The 20,580-nt window shown below is 38.4% G+C and overlaps 1 protein-coding gene across 3 annotated transcripts in view; it reads right to left on the bottom strand.

The window, feature by feature from the left end:
- Positions 1-1,181: 1,181 nt before the first annotated feature.
- Positions 1,182-20,580, bottom strand: part of sgcd (sarcoglycan, delta (dystrophin-associated glycoprotein)) — a 177,271-nt gene continuing 157,872 nt past the window's right edge. For all 3 annotated transcript variants that reach the window (XM_015349954.2, XM_015349955.2, XM_006631944.3), the window contains 2 exons: positions 10,173-10,296; positions 1,182-6,862 (listed from right to left, as the gene is read on the bottom strand). In XM_015349954.2, coding sequence (XP_015205440.1) covers positions 6,689-6,862; positions 10,173-10,296 — 298 coding nt within the window. In that variant the 3' untranslated portion in view covers positions 1,182-6,688. The remainder of the gene's footprint in view (positions 6,863-10,172; positions 10,297-20,580) is intronic.

The following is a 20,580-nucleotide window of genomic DNA, read 5'->3' on the forward strand; positions in this document are numbered from 1 at the left end:
AACACTGTGTTGAGCAGTCAAGTAATCCAACACAGAGAAGAAAGACAGGGGATGCAAGCAGTCACTGTGTTTGTCACAATGAACATGATATACTGTATGTCAGGATATTACACGTTTCAAAAGAAGCTTCAGGACTGTCTACCCATCAGTCTATAAACAGAAAACTCTCCTATTCATCATTGCAAATTAGAGTATATTCTAAAATCACTTATCTCGTTAAAGGATTAAAAAAGCCTACAATGCTTACTTAATATATATAGACAGTATATACCTGTATAAGAGACTATATAAGGGCTATATAACAGACTACTAATGTGTTTCACAATACTCACTTTTACTTTTTTAATTTTGTAATCTGGTTGCTATGCAACCAGGTCTTCCAAAGCAAGAAGCCGAAGATTAGCCAAAAGGGGAATTCTGAATTAGAAATAACGACGTCATAATTTGATTGTGTATGGTCGCTCCACTTCCGAGCCCTCTTCCCTGCCTTTCTATAGCCTGTTAACATGGCTTCAACAGGACATGGGAAGAAATGATGTTTGGAAAAACCAAGGAAACTAAACACTTTCAGAAGTGCACCCTGCCTGTCTTACACTTGTCCTGCTGAAACCCCGAAAACAATCGCTGATGAAATCACTGAGAAGGATTTCTGACAAATTTTGTGGTTTAGGGTTTGATGCCTCTGACATCATTTCCTGAAGCTAACCAGGAGGCAAACAGGGGGATAAAAGTGAGCTGCACATAACTGCATCTCTCCACTCTGTCCTCTGGCTCCTTTCCCACATGCACACTGGAGAATAGTATGAAACTGCTACAGTAGATGTACCAGACTGCTCATTACTGCCTTCAGTGCCATTCTGCCGGTGAATGGCGCTTTTCTCATCTTTCTTAATTAAAAAATGAAACCGCGTTTTCAATTGCTGTGATACCGGTCCAAGATGCCTACACTGGGCTCTGTTCTCGCCCTGGCACAGCTGCTGGGGCTTGAAGGGGTGCAACACATCGGCAGTGGAAGAGTGTCAGCCTTGTGGTTAGTGACCAGGCTTGCTGCAGCTCCTCTCCCCCGTCAGACTTCTCCTGGGTACAAGCCAGAGCTTGTTGGCTGTTCCCTAGTACCCTGCGGAAAAGGAAATACACCTCTCCTGCGTCATCCAAAGCAAGCCAGACTGGGACACCTGCTGTGCTTTTAATAATAATTTTATTAATACAGTTTACAAGATTGGAACTCGATTCATAAATACAAATTTTATACAGAAAGTATAATAAATTTAAAATAGTTACTGACATATTCCACAGCATTATCACAATGCTTGTAATTCTCCTCTTATGTTGCATAGAATGTGCAAGGATCTTAATTTTTTCTATTTTTTTTAATGCAGTTAAAACTGGTGATCTCTTGGCCAGGCAAAAATGTGTTAACTCACAACAAACATTTCATTTTTCCTTAACTTCACAATCATTCATTTGGTAGATTAATAGATACACAGCAGTTACTACAGCACTGAGACACAGAGGGAACAAGCTGTACCAAACTTTTGGTCCTAAAGGACTCCTTATATGAATTTCTCATGTGGAAAAAGCTGTTGATTTTTAATATATTTTATGTACATGGTATTTTTGAAAGGTACATTTGATGGACGAGTACTTTGATATGTATTCATCTACAGGCAGGTGTTGAAAAGACCTAACCTCAACTTCACCAGTTCCATGTGTGTTTGTACATCTTTCTGGAGTTTCCAATGAGAATTTGAGTTTCTAAATCCCTTCTGACATTTAACACATTTGTGTAAGGCCATGAGCTGAGAAATTAAGGAAAAGTTCACTCTCACACATAATTAATGAACAAAACATGCTTTAACAAATATATTCAAACAGTCCAGAGATACTTTTTGCAAAGTTCTATATGAAACGTCTTCTGTTTGCACCCACGGAGTTTAATAATGCAAATAAAAAAAGTTTTCAAAAACCCTATAACTGTAGCAAAGAGGTCACACAAAGGTTTGTATCGAGTCCACTTCATTTAATTTATTTCACTGGAGGGATCTATCCACAGCCTATTTACTGACCTGTATTAACATGGTACCTGTAATGATGTCTATATAGCATCTGTTTGTGATGTTATTCCATTAATATGTCAATAGTAAGTCCATTAGTACTGTATGTCACAATATATTAATGGGTTCTTAGAATCTGATTTTTTGTACTTCAGCAAATCAGAATTACATCAAATCACAACTTAATTCTTTGGAAACGAAATTTACTATGTACTGCTTTTTTGCTTTTTAATAAAATATCATTTTAATGGTATGGATTGGGACTTCAAAGCTGATTTGTAGTGGTTGTAGCATCTAATACGACATCTGCAGCAAAATGTTCTAGAAGGATATAGAATTGTATCAGACAGAAAATACTGACAAGTCACAAGACGAGGACCATATCATTGGCAAGAAACGATTTTAAGAGTCAACTCTCGTGAGATTTATGAAGATATGTGCCAACTCAGTCTCAAACCTTGTTCTGTTCCGCCTGACCCTCAGACAAGATAGCTGGGCCTTACATTAGGCAGTAATAACAATCATTTTTCTCCAGAGCTTAATTAGGCTAGGAATCTTCTTTGAAATACATTAATTTTTGGTTCCACATGACTTTTTCTAATGACTGCGCAATTTCTATGTCATCTTCTGACTAGATGGAAATCGTTCACTGTGATAGGACATGCAGAGATTATGGTAGGTGTTATATGCCTTTAATAATAAAAATACAGAATGCCACAGGAACGGTATCAGAGCTGCTATGAAAATATTCCTAGAATTAAATTTATTGGGGTCAAACTCATAACTGTTATAGCATTGTCTTACTGTATGTTAACATCCAGAATCCTTAAGCACAAATCTTGAGTTTCCTTGAGTTGTTTGACAAGCACAAGAAAACTCTTTGCAGCTGTGAACTGTACTGTGCTCACAAATCATTATGAACTGGACAAACAAATCCATTATTTGCAGCTTTAGTGGAGATAAATGGGTTTTCAAGCCCCTTTCAGATTTTCTCTCTGCTGCTACGCAATTAGCCGTGAAGAGCAATGATGAATCTTTCAGCAGACTCCAGTCTTAATCTTGATAAGTTGGCCAAATTTATGGACTTACCTAGATAATTGCAAATTGTCCTTCAGTGTTGCTGATTAAACAATTTAGTGGATAAGTGAGTGAAGTGAATGGACCCAAAGATTTGGGCCCGCATAACGTAAGAATCAGTTTTTTTGCTATTTCAGACTTGTATGTGCAACTTGCCAACTCCATTGCTTTTGCACATAAAATGTGCCGTTTCAATATTTTTTTTTTACATTTTCATTTTAAGCATAGAAACAGTTAAACGAATTCTGTTCATGTTCTGTTCTTAGAACACGGACCTATTTATTAAAATACCTCAAAACCTGCTATTTATTTCTTAGTACATATAAAATAGGTGAACTACAGAATTTATTCCTGTACACCATTGTGTATTCATCACCATGAAATCAACGCAAATTTGAAAATGTGGGTGTTCCACTCCTTGGCAAATCTTTCTGGGTCATTACCTCTTCAGAATATGATCTTTTACTGTGTCAGCATCACAGATGACGAAGCATAATGGACTGAAATACTGCAGCCTGATCTAGGATTCTATGTATTTTGTGAAGATGACTAATGTGAAACTTCACAAGTGCTTTGCGCATTCCTGGCTCTTGTGGCCCTGCTTTTTATTCCCTCTTATGGAATTTGGAGCTGCAGTGTTGGATCTGATATGACTCCAGACTGCAGAAACAATAAGATGCTTTGGTACTGTACATTCGCACAGTATTGCAGCCCTTCTGCTGGGAAGTGGCTGCAGTACTTAGCAAATAAACCTCATGTACTGAGGTAAATGCAGCCACTGTTGGAGGCCTGGATAAAATGAGCCATTACAAGGCTATAAGGAGCAGAACATGGACGAGTGGAGTGTTTTCCCTGAACTGATTGAATTTTCCGTGCTGAGATCTGCCAAACCAAACTAGGGCTCCAATTGTTTTTGATTGTGAAGGTACTGCAGACACATACACATACCTCCTGGGCAGGTACAACAAACACCCATTCACCACTTTTGCACAGAGATTTTTAAATCTATTTCAGATCAAATGATAATTGTGTTTGATAACATGTTCAATCTAGGAGTATTTTTTCATCCTTTACACAATATACAGTACTGAATCCTAAATAATATCTAATCAGGTGAGACTCTGGGAGAAAACTCATTACATCATGTAATCAAGATATACTGTACATACATATATGACAAAAGAGCAACAAACAGTAATTATTATAAACTCTCCAGGACGGATTGGGATTCCTGCTTAATTAATTCTTTAAAGGTAATGAAAGCCCCTCCAGTAATTTGGTCTGTGACTCTGTTGCTATGAACTTAAAGCCGAACAAAAACATGAAAATCAAACTCTTAATGAACCCATTTCACACAGTCTCACCCTGGGAATGCAAAGACTTTCATTCAAAAACTGCAAAATACAGACAGACTTTAGCTTTCATGTTTACTGCTCCATTTGAAGGAATGACCATTTCACAAAAATGAGCAAAATGAATTTATTTCAACAACAATAATATAAAGCACTGTACATGCCCCTTAGGACTAGACCTTGTCCTGTATTTTTGTCTTGTCTTTGATTCTTCTGCTTTGTATTTTCAAAATACGTGTGGTATTGTGTCTTATTTAAAATCTGAATGCAATGTTTTTCTTTTTTTAATTATAAAAACATAAAGATATTATGCAGGTGAATATTATTAATTACAGTTGAACAGTACCGTACAACAGTTAATTATCTTTTTTCCTCAAGAGAAAACACCCCTAAACGTCTGCCTCGAACTGTGGGCTCTGACAAACGTTGCTGTGGGTAAACACCCCTCTCCGTATTGAATGAATTAGGTGCCCACAGGGAAAATTGGCCCTTACGGTGTTTAAGATTGTTTTGCCAATGTTTCGTAAAAGCCTTTATGACTATATAGAAAGCGTTTTGTAGAATTTATTTGCAGTTTAGGCTTGATTAAAATCTTTGCATTCCCACTATTTATCACATAAGAAAAACAAAACACACACGTCTTTGAAAAAATTCAGCAATGTGCTTTTCCTTGCCACAAGTGCATCGGATTAAGGCTTAGGCACAGTTCCCCTCCTTGAACAGAGTGGGTGTCATTTCTTTGTCCCAGTACTAGTAATTGGTAGGGTGACCACCTACATAAAACAATGAATCATAATAATTCTTTCTGCATTGTGCGCTACACAGTACATCTATCACTAGAACAAACATACTGCAAATGACCAAGACACACCAATTCGGACCAAACAAAGTGAAGTTCCTCTGCCCATTAAGCTTGATTCGCCTGATGATTTTATAGTAACAAAAAGCCACATCTTCCATTCTTAATAAGTTTTTACTACAGTACATGACAAATGTTTTTTTATTTCACTCCTGAGAACAAAATAATTTGTTTGTGTTTATGTAAAACTATACACCAGGACACTGTGTACCATAAACTTGATTTACCATTTAATTAAATTGTTGTCAATTAGCATAAACTGTATGGGCGATAAGAATTTTAGGTTTTTGGTTAGAATGAAAATTCACTTACAAATGTTCTGAAAAAGAAGTATGGGCCATTTTGAGAAAATTAGACCAATGGCTGTATTAAAATAAAGGAGTGTTTCCTTTTATCTGAACTAGGACTCTTCAACAAATAATTTCTGCTAGAGGTCATTAGACCGATGTATTATGGTCTTTTTGACACTCCAGGCTTCATCCATGTTGATTCGAAGGTTGCAGGTATGTTCTATCACTCACAAAAGAGACAATGTCTCTGTCAAAAACTGGAAACATATGTACAAAAAATAACAGAGTGTTATCAAAATGTTTATTTTTTGTGCAACCTCTCTTTTAGTTTCAAATATTTATGTCCAGCAGTAAGGGCACATACTGTCTCATTAAATAAAACTATGGAAAATCACTTTGTCTAGGAAAACGTGGCTCCCTGCTTTAGTTTCTGAGTGACGGTTTCTGGGAGCTGGACTATTTCTGCCACTTGAGCAGGAGTCAGAATGAAGTTACAGTTATTGCTCCATTCTTGCTCTGCAGCAATTTCTGATCCCAGCAACAGCTGTGTATAAAATGCAGCTAAAACATATGCAGTAGTTTTTCATATTTTAATAAACTTATTTTTTTGGAGGGTATTAATGAAAAAAGAATATCCTGTCACTCTGGATCGTCTCCAGTCTTTGACCTGCCTCTGTTTTCAACATCGGTCACACTTTTGCCCTCTTGCCAGAACCACAGTGAAATGCTGTGTACTGCAACAGGTGAGGCATACAGTCAACAGTAAAGCTTCGACCCTGGAACTGGGGGAGAGGAGGGATGAGGTGGGGGTACAGGGGCCAGGTAGAGGGGACATATTTTTAGGAATTCCACTTAAAGGTGATCACCCTAGTCAGTCTTGTACTGAAACAGTCTTCAAAGCAGTTGATAAAAGCTGTCAAACAGAATGCCCGTCACAGGGCTGGTTTCTGTGAGTCTTTTTATCTTTCAGGAGAATTTCTCTGCTGTTTTTCATATGAAGCCACCTTGGAGCCACACTAGGCCTCCATTATGTCTGTGTCGTTGGTTGCTTGGTCTCTAGAGGCAGACGCTGGTACTTATCTGGCAGGTGGAGCCAGTCCCAGCTTGAGACAAGAACAGCTTCCCGTTTGGACACACACAGAGCTCATAAACCTTTTGCCTTGTACCAGCGGCAGAGTACGTCCCCTGGGGAAGCTTAGGCAACCTGATTTTGCCAGCATCTAGTGTTATCTGAAAAAAGAAGGAGGGCACAAATGAATGGGATAATTCTTTATGTATTGTGTAATAGTCTCCAGGCCTTGACTTACCTTATATACTCCATGTCTTTGAAACATGTTCACTTACTTGAAGAGAAAAAAGATTAATGTCTGAGACCTACAGTTCTCATCAGATAACACAGATGATGAATTCTAGCCAAGGAAAAGCAATGCATGCTTTCGGTCGGAAGTACGGCAGAAGATTGAACACCATAGATAGATGTCGAGATAGAAATGCAAAAAAGCAAAATATTGTACTAATTAGAAGCAACAATGCATTTCAAAGCTGCATTACCTGTTCAAAATAGGTATTCAAATGACTAGGCAAATTTCTCAGCTTATACAGTAAACAGCGATGCAGCCTGAGAGAACAATGTCAGCTTTATTTATATATCATCCGAGACCCAGAGGTAAAAGTCAATGTCTAATCTGCTGCTAGCCTAACTTTGCCCATATGAGACTATGCAATGCAAATATATTTGTCTGTCAACAGATTTGTTCAACCTGTTTCAAAATCTCTAAATAAATTAGTCTAATAGAGCAGATGAATCATACTGTATGGCAGAATTTCAGCTGATCCACATTGATCTTTCATCCCTTGATACTTGACATTATACCTTTTGTTCCATTAAAGCATTAAAGCAACATTAACATTAATATTGTTGGACCAGGATCACTATCGCTGCTGTTGACCTACTGCCAAAACTGGCTTCTCTATTCCTTCTCACTTTGAGCTAACATACTGTAGGTCTGTCCCCAAACTGTAGGACCTTCCCTGTTGGGAGATGATATTTTTTTGTCTGCATCCATGAGGCTACACATGAGGTTCTGGTCATAGGATGTGACCACAACAAAACTTTAAACAACTGCTTCTCTTGGCACGGTTGATTATTGTTTTCTCTCTTTAATAGGGTATAATTACAATAGTCTACTCTCTCTGGTGACGCTGGAAAACACTCGCGTGAACACAGATCCAAATGGAACTCAACAACTCCTGAAAGGTAAGGAGAACCATTATCAACAGTCTCAGGGAAGCACTTTCACCAAATGACCTGGAACATTTTCAAGCACAAACCGCAGACGACATCTCAGGACATCTGTTATTGAGCGGATTTTGCCATAAACACCACAAGGGAAGGCAGTGTGCTCTGCAATGCGTGAAGCTTTTAACTAATTGAGGCAGCAATACAAGAAAGAGAAGTGACCATGAAGTGACATGACCACTGTGGTTCTCACAAAAAATGTGATGGATGTTTTTTTTTGCAGTGATAAGAACAGAGAAATAGATTATTTTAAACCAATTCCCTTCACACTTGTCACTTGTGTTTCATCTGCAGCTTTACTATCACCAACCTGGGCCAGGTGACAAACCAAATATTACAGAGAAGACAAGTCCAATTTGTTTCTTTGCCAGTAGATAATCCATCTGAAAACCCTGTTCCTGAGAATATAGAAGAAAGTACACATTGAGACAAAATAAGAACATAAGAAGCCTCACAAATGAGAGAAGGCCATTTGTTTGCTAGTGAGAAGTTACTTGATCCCAGAACCTCACCCAGCTCTTCCACACTCTCTCAACTCAGAAGATCTTTCATATCTTCTTGCTCACCTGGTTATAAGAAGAAGAATCCAAGAATCCTACCAAACTAATACATAGAGGTTCAGATTCTGTCTCATAAAAACAGTTTGAACAGCCTGGTGAGTGATTTTGTTCTTGACTGTTCTATTTAAAGAAGAGTCTCTTGTTTGTTGTCTGGTTTATAACATCTTGTTTTGTCCCTGGGTCCATTGTTAATCTTGAAGATGTTTTGAATATTCAACTCTAGGGTCCCAGAGTACTGGATTCAACATTTTAATGTTGAGTATTTGAGACTCCCACAACTCTGCATAGAAACATGCATAATAATTTCCATTTTGCTGCTTATTTCTCATCCTCCTGCCATTGTGAAGCTCAAATTAGTCTGTTGTTTAGACTAGTATTGAGTCTGATTTGGAGCATCAGAATCACATCACCTTGCAATTTCTTTTGTGCAAGATTGAAGAGATTGTCATGGCTGGTAGTTAAGAATAAGAAAATAATAATAATAAGAAGAAGGTAGAGCATCAGATAATGCAAATCACTGATCAATAATACTTAATATCATATTCAGATTTGCAATTCTTTTGGTATTAGATAAAATGTCCAATATTCGGATCAATGACAGAAGAAAGCTCATCTCTGTGCTGTATTTGTTTTTGTACACCGTAAGCTCTGCCGCTTGGTCCTGCTTTCTTATGTGATTACAGGAAAAAAAAGCTTTTTCTGGAACACATTGCTGGAACCATGGGAAAAAAGGAAATGTACCGAGGTGATTTATCATCACTACATGAAATCAATCCATATTATCTCCTATAGATCTCAGGCAAATAAAGCTGTTTCATGTGGTTAGGGCACCACTGTTTCAGAGCAGGGAAAGCCTTTCGAATAAATTACACTGACAAAGTCTGGCCAACAGTGAAAGGTGACTTCTTGTAAATCGAGATGTTAGGCATATCCTACAGGTGACAGGTAGAGAAATACAGTATGTAGGAAAGCTTAAAAACTGATTCAGATGAAAATGGTTTCAAAATTTTGGAATAAATGGTATAACTTTTGATGAATAGGGAATGGATCGTACTTGTGTTTTTATGAGTCAAAGCATGTTAATTGATCTAAATTGTAAGGATAAGTTTAGCATCAGTTTAAGTCATGTGTGTGAGTGTGTGTGTGGGGGGATCTTTCAGATAAGCTGAGAGTGAAGTTACTGAGTGTCTTAAGCATGCTTATTACAATTTTGTTTGTCATGAAGAAAGAGTGCATCTGTTTCAGCATTACTGTTTTAGTACTGAGCAATGGCACATTACCTTGTCTCTGAACTATAAGCTGAGACACAGACCAAATATTAGTGCTTTAGGTTCCTCGGAGTGGCAGGGCTCTACTCAGGACATGCTACACAGAAACTAACAGTGTGAATGAAGGACCAGAAGACTGTTTATTCCACCACCAAGTCTACTCTCGACGAAGCTCAACCGTCTCACTGCTGTGTCTGATCTGAAGAACTCTGACAGGTATGGTGTGTTTTTATAAGACCATTTCACTGGCAAGGGAACATCATGCTCCCTGCTGGAAAACATGGAAGGGTTTGGGAGGGAAGAAACAAGTTTAAAAGTAAAACTGCCATGCTTCAAGAACAGAAACTGGGACTAAGAGATGCCATTTATCTGTTCTGTTTCAAACGCCTGATTTTGGCTATTGACCATCCTACCTCTCCATCCTTAGACTCCAGTCTCATCTCGCTTCTGCAGGTCGCCTGGATGTTTCCTGCTTCAGCTAAAATATGGACACCCTTCGGAGCCTCCATATACAGAGAGCGCGTTGGAGATTCTAGCCTGCAATAAAAAAAACACTGTCATTCCATTTGAAAAACACTGAAAACATTTGAATTAAATAAACTGCATTATTTTTTTAAATATGCATTTCAAACCATATTATGTTTCTAGGCTGTGCTTTCACCTGTGTCTTCATTTCAATATTTGTAAATCTGTATTAACTGTTTAATATTTGAGTACCATACATATATTATGTTTCATTTCACCAAAACCAGAACAACAGTCCAAGACATTCGATACAGTATGTCAATTCAAAGATGTATTGTTCCTCCTTACAGTGAGTCACACCAAGGCAACAACTGTTACAAGAGAAGAGTATTTTGATAAAACATTCTTATTAACGCTAACATATCTATTCTTCTTCAGTTGATGGTTTTTGTCAACTGACTAAGCACAGCATGACTAGGAACTGAACTATTGATCTGCACCATGACAGCTAACAGCTGGAAGCTGTTATATTCTCATAACACTAAGCTCAGACCAAGCAAATCCATTTCTTGTGTACCAGCCTTTCTGACACAGCTAGTTTTTCAAAATGTATGCAGGTACTTGGAATAAGATAACTCTCCTAGATTTTGCTTTTAAGGTGGAAAGATTTGCAAGGTCATTCCTGCCTGCCTGCACTTTGTTTTGTTCATTTCAGAGTTGGAGCATTTAATTTTTTTATTTACAAACTAAGATTGAAAAATGACAGGTCTTATTCACTGGCTGCTTCAGGGGTTCTGGGGTGCTGTTGGTGTTGTTCACACTGTTTTTCACTGTCATTCATAAGCACTTGACACATCATGAAAAAGGCTGTACGAGAATAATGTTTCGAACATGCTTGATGGCCAGCTTTGTGATCCCTGATTTGTGTGACACAGGGTAGAAAGATGAATCTCCATCAAGCAAACATGAATCATCATACTACAGTATATTACAGTACACTGAAGTAAACCTTGCTACACTATGGTGTATACTGGGTTTGGCCAGCCCATGTCCTGGAGTTTCACAATACAGCAGGTAATGTGGGTCGCCCTTTGACCAAGTCTTACCCTTAAGATCACTTAAGGGGCGATTTGTTCACATGCTTAGTTCAGGCATCATTTCAAAAATTGAAACACAAACTTTGTTAGTTTCTCTCAGGAACACGGTCATTCCTTACTTTACTGGGCCAATTCAGTTACTATTGTACTTAAAAACTCAAAAGTGATCCTTAAATTGATTAATTTAGTGCTGGATATGGTTCTCCTGATCCAGTGTTATCCACCTCTATCATATCATATCATATGTACAGCATTACCACAGGGCTGTGTCATTGTAATGAGCACTCTGTTTATAAAGTAGTCATTACCTTATGATGTGCACTACATTGTCCCGTTTAACGCATGGCAAATTATATAGTTTTACTTCTCCTGGTACACCAAGGAATTGCATAGAAATATCAGACGCCACAAACAAATTGGAACAAGGATATAAAAAGTGTCACTGGCACTAAAAACACCAGATTCCTTCCACAGGCACCCGGCAGTTTGAAGCGACACAAAGCGCCGCAGGAGCTCTGGTCTTTGCTGGGACCCAATCGACTTTGACCAAGCTGAGCTAAATGAAAACTCAGCCACCATGCAGAGCTTAATTCCAGTGTCAGGACTTTCCAATATCCAGCTTCCACAAGAAGAAGCATACCTGGTTAGAAAAAAACTGCGTTCATGCTGTTTTCTCAATGAAAAATACCAAATGGTAAAGTAAAGGACCCTCATGAGTGTAAAAGAGAAGGGCTCATGAGAGTCACGATGAGCCACACACAGCACCACAGCACTGGCATGAGAAAAAACCCTGAACTTATTTCTCCAAACCGTCATGCTGCAGGGACTGACCTGGCTGCCTGCTTAGTGACACAAAGCCAGAATGCTAAGGAAAATTGGAAACATCCTACTCATTAAAATGAATTCAGATTATGTCCAAAAGAGGTGAACAGCGCTGAAAATAGGAGCCAAATTGGGGACACTGTGCTTTAGGAGTTGTTATCTTTTTGATGACATTAAACCAAGGTCCTAATGATGGTTATGGTGGTCATCCCTAAATTCCACGTGGGGACTGTACAGTCTGGCTTTCCTAAAGCTCATCTTAACTCAGTAGGTGAATTTCTCGCTTCTGCCTCACATTTGCTGGGTGGTGGGACAGAAGGGTTGAGAGTCAGCCTGGGGAAGCTGCACTTCAGTGCTGGAATAAGTGAATCTCCTCTTATCTGAGAAGAGCTTTGGAATGAAAAGCACTATACGAATGCACATTAATATTAATAGTAGCTCCCTGTGCTGTTGTTTTACCAGCGCCTGAAAGCACTTCTTCTGACACAGTTTAATCCATCCCAGGGAGCCATGACTGAGACTCTGTTATTGAACACAGTGCCGGCTCTCTTGAATTCATCCTGGCTTGGTCGCGCTTGACCAGTTAAAAATAGATTAAACAAGCCCTGCATGACAACATGGCCTTTCTGTAGAGACCAGAATGACTTCTTCCTCCTCTGAACTCATAACTGAAAGGACGAGGATCCCAGGCGGAGAAATACTGTTAGACCTTTGAACAAGATACTTCCTTCACACTGCCCAGTAAAATGCCCGGCTGTATAAATGGGTACAAATGTACATTGCTTTGGATGAAAGTGTCACCCATATTTATTATTAATAATATGATCAGGCTCCAACATATAGAAATACCTAGATCTGAGCAAGGAGGTTGAATATATCCATTTAATGCCTTTCCAAAAGATAAAATCATGTATAGTCATTTGAAGAATTATTACTCTGAACAAAATGTTAAATTATTGCTCAAGTTTTCGATAAAGTTTAAACTAAAACAGAACATCCCCATTATTGAGGAACGATCACTCAGCTTAATCTTAAGCCTTTTGGATCAATGTTCTTGTACCCTTGGGGATTGGAATTGATAGGGATTTTATATGTGATTAGACTTCCATAAAACATAGGAGGTGTGCAATTCCTTCACAATGAATTCATTTATATCAGTTAAAGGGAAGTTTCCTCTCTCTCAGTGTAATTCAAAATATTGAATTTTCTCTTAGAATCAGAGCATGGCAAATGAGGTCAACAAGCCCTCCCACTTTTTGCTGCGGCAGATTCAAGATATTTATTTAGGAGTAAAACTTCAAGCTCCAGCCAGGAAAACAGACATTTTGGGGAATGTAGGAATGACATAAATATAAATTCAATTTGAAAGTGAAAAAACTGTAAAAACTAAATCAGCCTCAGCGATGTTCACCTCTACTAGGGGCTCATTCATGTATCGATTCAATTTTGTGAGCTTTTACCTCTTGTAAATCTCCTCCAAGATTTCTCTGGCAGGATCGTGATGATTTTTTACCAAAAAAAAAACTTTTCTTAAAGAAAGCTCTTAAACCCTCACTAGAGTTTTACTAATGCCTCAGACAATCACCAGCTTCCTCACACACCCATTAGGGCAAGAGTATTGAAACAAGATGTGTCTCCTTTCATTTACAGTCCCCGTTGACTACAGGAGAAGCCCTCAGGCCTGTGTGGTAAGGTGGGTCTGTACAGATGTGGAGCTAGAAGATGCAAGATTAGTGATTTTAATCAGGGCAGAGCGGTGGCTCTGTGGCTCAGGATCTGCGCCTGTGGCTGGTAGGTTGCCGGTTCAAATCCTCTAGCTAGCAGAGGAATCCTCCTCTGTTGGGTCCCTGAGCAAGGCCCTTCACCCCAACTGCTCCAGGGGGGCTGTACAATGGCTGACCCTGTGCTCTGACCCCCAGCCTCTCTCCCTGTCTGTGTGTCTCATGGAGAGCAAGCTGGGGTATGCAAAAAGACAAATTCCTAATGCAAGAAATTGTATAGGGCTAATAAAGTGATGTTATGTTATGATTTTGAAGGTGACAGACAAGTAGACAGGTGTGCTGCCAAATGTAATGAATTTGCTTCTGAGCAACACATTTGGACATCTCAACACGCTTTAAAGAGAGGCTGGTTGGGATCCTCCAGTCAATTACAGTAGCCACTAGTAATCAAATGTGCTACATGAGTCAGATTGTCTCCTCTCAGATGCAACCTTTTTTAGCTCATGCTGTATGCCAAATGTGAACTTGTGAGGATGTGAAATGAGAAAAATGGGGCTTTGTCACAGAATAAAACCACATGCTTTGATTTTCAAAAATGAACGCTATAATGTGGTACTGTAATCACATTCTGCAGATTTTTACAGATCTCCACATTATAGAAAATTGCATTCATGGGAATCATTAAGTTGGACTGCAGATAGCAGTGAAGATACCAATATTTGCTAGATTGTAAGTATAATGTGTTATTTTAACTCTGTTAATTGTATAGTGAATAAAGACAAAAATAAATTATTGACATAATGTAGCTACATACTGTACGTTAGTCTTTTGTCCTTAAGGAAACATCTGAATTGGGGAGAGCTGGTAAGCTAAAGCACTATTTACTTAAATTAAACAATTCTTAGCTAGAACATTAACAAATTGAAGTAGAAAAAAAATTGAAATTCGCCAAGCCACAAGATACAAGCAAGAGAAACATGAGGACAAGGGGAGGGGCCTGCGGGGTATGGGTGGGGCCGGGGGAGGGGCTTTGTGGGGGAGGGGCCAGTGGAGATGCAAGGGTTTTTTCTCCTTTTCCGGAAATGGGTGGAAAAAGGCTCGTAAAACGTTAGACCTATTTTAACTAAAATAAAGTATTAATCGTGTTATTCAGCACCCTTTATGCAACAGTGTAACCTTAAGTACACAAAAATACCCATTTTAAACCATCAGAATTAATAGTTAACACTCACCACCAGCTGGTGAAACTTTCTGCTCGACATACTAGGCATAAAACACAAATCGTGAATCTGTCCAGCTCACGTTCTAGAAAAACAAGTTATAGCAGCACTGACTGTGTATTCATTCACATTTAATATAATGCTTTATATTTTGTTACATTTTTGTTGTTTTCTGATCATTTTACTACATGAAAACAAAAATCAATACATCCTTCTACTTCTCCAAATTGACCTACAAATATAAATGAACTACAAAACGCAAAACTAACCGCTAGGGCTAATAATGATCATACCAGTTCTATCAATACCATACTCCTTTCAAAAAGCTCAAGGAGTAAAATTGTTTCAGTTTAAGCTTAAAACAGATTTAATAATTTTCCTGGAAATTATCTTTCACATCAATTATCAAAGCACGGTGTGTGACATGAAGCCGCGTGTCATTAAAAAAGTAAGAAGCGTCTGTTTTGAAGATGCCTGTCTTGCCTGGAGGAGAAGAGGGTTTTTTTCAGAGACAGGTCTGTGCTGCAGCTTAGATTCAGAATGGCACCTAACAGATCCATCTGTCAGTTTCAAAAATCAAATTCATCTCCACGTGTGCACGAAGAACAATAGGATAAAACGAAACATGATTTGTATCCTTTCTCAGTGGCAGATCAGACACGAACTGTTTTTACAAGGGCTCTAGTCAATTGTTCCACACGCTGTTAAGGAAGAGGTGGAATTTGGAAACTGGTCTCTGACAAGGTGGACATATTGCAGAAATGAAAAACATTTCTTTCTGTCACGAGTTCTTGGAATCTTCCTAAATGTGTTCAGCTTTTATATGGCAATAGCCCCTACCTGCTGTGCACAAGCAATATAAAACAGCTGGGTGAAAGACAGCTGGAAATAGCTTGAGAAACACAATAAGTACTATTTTCATTGATTCTGTTTTGCCATAGCTCTATAAAGGGATAAATGACACCCTCTGATGAGATTATCAAGGAGAAAAGGTAACATAGGTACTAGCACAGTGTTGGCCAAGACAGATGTGAAAAATGTCATAATACAGTAGCTTTTAATACTGCTTAAAATGACAAGAGGTAACTCATGAATAAAATATAGTTTTTGTGTTGTGTTGTGTTTCCAGATATAGTACTGTGATTGAAAAGTTAATACTACATACTGTTGGTATTATTTATTTAAGTCTTAATAGATGACTTAGAGAAAGCTAATTTTATAAATTAGAAATATATACATATTGTATGTATTTTCGAGTACATCATTGCATTATATAGTGATAATATATTGCATATAATGTAGTTTAAAATTTTAGATGTTTTCTTCACCCCCTATCTCTGTATTTCAGGTAACACAAACTAATGTAGCTGTGTCTAATGCCATTCTAATACATTTTCATCTGCTCAGTTTAATCTTCAGTACCTAACACCTTCACATAAGTGTTTGTTTGGTTATACAGTAAGGTGTTTTATGACACAAGTAAGACCTTGTTGTTGATTCTGACTGACAGCAGGAGAACTTTCCACTGTGACCTGTTTTTTTAAAACAATTATTAAAATAAGTCTGCCAACAAAATGATTACAGTTGGTAGGGCTTATAAAATAGCATTTTACCTCCATAATGAATTCAGGAGAAATCAATGACAAAATAAAGCGTCCTATCTCAGAAAGCTAAGAGATATGTCTCTCTTAATTGTTACAGGTGTTGATTGTGGAAGGAATGCAATAAGGATTTATGTGATTGCGATGGTCCATGCGAGGCAGGGAAGACACTGCTTCCTTGCACACTCACCGAGCGTGCTCCGATTTAGAGCCATAACTGAACATCAGATTGGGAACTGGCTTGAAAATCTGTAGCCATTTTCAGGCTGAGCAAGAGCTATGACCCCATTGCAAATACCACTGGGGCTATTTCCATTCCCACAATAGCAATGACATTTATTTAATGTCTTCAGGCAGCTTCTGAATTCAAGCACACAGGTAGCATAGCCACAGATTACACAGGATAAAATAATGGCACTGGGTAACACCCCAGTACACAGCGCAAATAACATTTTCCAATTGCAAGAGGGTGTGAAACCAAGTAATAGAGAATGTGGTTTTCATTCTGGGATGTGTTATATCCAGATAACAGATATACAAATCTCTGTTCACCTGTCTGTGTGGGTGATAACGATATTTGGAAGGCTGTGCAAGGGCAGAAGGTTTAAAGATTTAAAATATTTTTACAATGCTCGCTCTTAAGAGCCTTAGAACTTAGAGCCTGCCGCCTTCAGTTCGCTTTGTGGTTTTGTGCTTGTTCCCATTAGCTTTGTAATAGGACTTGTATGTAATATCAATACAATGTCTGTGGGTTTTATCGCCCTACTCCCCACCTCGCAACCTCCGCTCTTCAAATTCTGCCCTCCTTACTGTCCCCCAAGCCCGTCTACATTGTATGGGCGACAGGGCCTTCTCCTGCTATGCCCCCAAGCTCTGGAACTCTTTGCCCAAGGATATCAGAGAGTCACCTTCTCTAAACTCCTTCAAATCCAGACTCAAAACCTTCTTCTTCAGAAAAGCCTTTACTTAACTGGTTCCATTCTTCACCCCTCTGCTCTTCTTAATACCACCTTCCACGGTCTCCTCTATTGTTATTGTTGTATTGTTGTAATTATAATTTTGTCCTATCTTGTGAAATCTTCTTAATTATTGTTGTAGTCTTCTTATTTATTGTAATTGTCATCCTGTAAAGCGCTTTGAGAAGCCACCTTTAAAGGCACTATATAAAATAAAGTTTATTATTATTATTGACTACAATTTACTTCTTGTAGGTTTAGCTGCTTTGTGCATGCATTAATACAGATGAGAGTTTAAGGTTAGACTATGATTCACAGACGTTTCAGGCATTTGGAAGTATTGAGGTCGCCTAGACCCAATATGCCCAATATGGGTATTACAAAATGTGCTCTCACTGTACAGTACAGTATACGAAGAACAGGTGGCAAAACAAAAAAGACTGAGAGCCAGTCTTATTCCAGACACTTGGGTGCTTCACTTGATCCCTGTGAGGATTTAAGCGCCTAAGTGTTTTTAAAAAAAGTGCTCACCGTGTTTAACTAGAAGGTTTTGCTGGAGAAATTCAAGCTGCTACAGTTGTTTGATGCAGGGGCTATCATGTCATGCTTCAAAATATTTCGATTTGCCTAATGCTTCACAGGTACACTTAGTGTATAGGAATGTGTCATACTGTTAGGTACAGCATTGCATATTTACCCTGTGTTGCTGTTGAATCTGGGGATATTTAAACATACTGTAGACAAAATAGCCTGCTGCACTGAAGTTCAAGTATGAGTGTTTTTATTCTACTTGGAGACAGCCAAATGATATCTCACTTGGTTACATTCCCCGCCCTAGAAAGAAAATTACTTTCTCTAAAGGGGCACTTAAAGTTACCATTGTGGATGTCTACATGATTTGTGAAAGCAAATTATAGTATATACAAGACCATTCTGGATGTATTAAAAAAATCTGTACATTAACAGATAATGAGAAAAGAGTAACTGACTGAGATCTCTGACACGTGTTTAAGACTAATATAAATATGTATGTCTTCTTAATATATTTATATCCATGAAATATGCATCTTAAAATATTTTGAATTCAAAGTGGTTCCTTGAAAATGTGTAACTCACTGGAACTGGCAGCAGGGACTTTTTATAAGCATCCTCACAATACAATTAAAGACTCTGTACTGAACTGGAATTGCCCTACAGTCCAATAGTAAAAGCAGAGTTTAGATGTCTTAGCAAGCTAATCGCTCTCAAAGACCTTTTTATTCTTTTTGTAGCAATCCATCACCTTTTCAAATGAACCCCAGAACCAGGAGGAAAAGATGAAAGAACCAATAAAGGGTATGTCAGCGATTTAAGCAGTGCGTTTTGAGTTTAGATTCAGGACGCAGAAGATATGTTCTAGCAGGGATCTAAAACCAATTTGCTTGTGATATTAAGCTCAGTGTATCTCATTTGCACTGCTCTTTGAGTGCCAGCGAGGGAGGTATGACTTCATTGATAACAATTGTTAGCCCGGGTGATCATTGAGCTCATCTGACTGGAGGAACAGAAATCAATGATCCAGACATTCCCCTCTGTCAGTGGGGCTGAGAACAGTAAAAAGCAGCTTTCAGCCAACACGCTCCAGTCCTACAGTTTTTCTGCTTTTTCTTTCCAACTATACAGTAAGTCAGAAAAGACAAACATAGAGTAAATACACACAGATAAGTAATGTTTTATATACTGCATCTTAAGTTCTGTAGTATATAACATTTTTCCAGCTGTTTTGAATTTTGCATGTCACCATTATAACATGCTACTTTTTTGTTCTTACATTTCCCGTTGTTGGTTTAGTGCCTGTACCTCAGACCTCAGACTCAGACAAATGCCGAAAGTGTCTTACTACCTTTTAACTAGATCCACCTTTGTTACTTTAATTACCTCTTCTCAGGTTACTTTCACATTCCAGTTGATTTTGGCATGTGCCAGCCACAATCACCTCTTGGGTTTGCAATTTGCCCTTGGTGGGCAGTTTGCTTCTTCTGATTTATTGTGATCCAAAGTTACATCCCAGCTAAGCACTAGCCGACCTTTGCTTCAGTTACCAGTGTTTTTGGAGGCTCCATTTATCACTAATTGGGAGTGCATAGTTCTAGTTTAGGTAATCAAGGACAGTTACTGCTTGTCACACTTTGCATAATGATTCCTTGGTCTGAAATTATTTAATCAATAGACTGTCACATTTAAAAACCAGTCTGAACATTTTTAAATACATATCCAATTCTGCATAAACCCTGCAGTCTATACAGTATGCCCAAGTTGCATTAGTGAACAGTGACAAAAATAATTTCAGAAAAAAAACAAACCCTTTTACGTCTAACTGGGTAACATCATCCATGCTCTGCCTACTTGTGCTGGTAGAACACACACAAATGTATGTTGCAACCTTTGCATTCTGAGGTGTGGATATTTCTAAGGACCTATAGTACAGTATGTGCAACACGTAGTCTGCTCCCCACTGTAATGCACACCACGTCTCTGTTAGAGTGATGACTGCAGAGGTTTGGAGTGAAAAGAAGAACACATCAACCAGATACTCTGGCCGCCCGTTTTACCTCTGATCTTAATTCTCTTAATTCATCAAACAAGTTATTTTGGCAAGACCTCTGCTAAATTGAAATGTGCTCTGTAAGACATGCAGGACCTCTGGGGACTGGAGAGATGCATCACTGGTCAGAAAACACCTTCAACCAATCTGGTACCTCTCTGCTGTATGTATTTTGCTCATGTATGGGTTTACTATTGTCTACTCTTAACTGACGTATATTAAACAAATTATGTTTGTGTTTAAGAATTTTATTTAGAAGGTTTTATTAGGAAATTTGAAAAGTAGTGCACATCTGAGAAACACATGTTCAACACATGCAAATCCTTTGTCCACGGATGTGCACAACGACTGAATT

This window comes from Lepisosteus oculatus, chromosome 11 (assembly GCF_040954835.1).
Source record: "Lepisosteus oculatus isolate fLepOcu1 chromosome 11, fLepOcu1.hap2, whole genome shotgun sequence".
NCBI classification, from domain to species: Eukaryota; Metazoa; Chordata; class Actinopteri; order Semionotiformes; family Lepisosteidae; genus Lepisosteus; species Lepisosteus oculatus.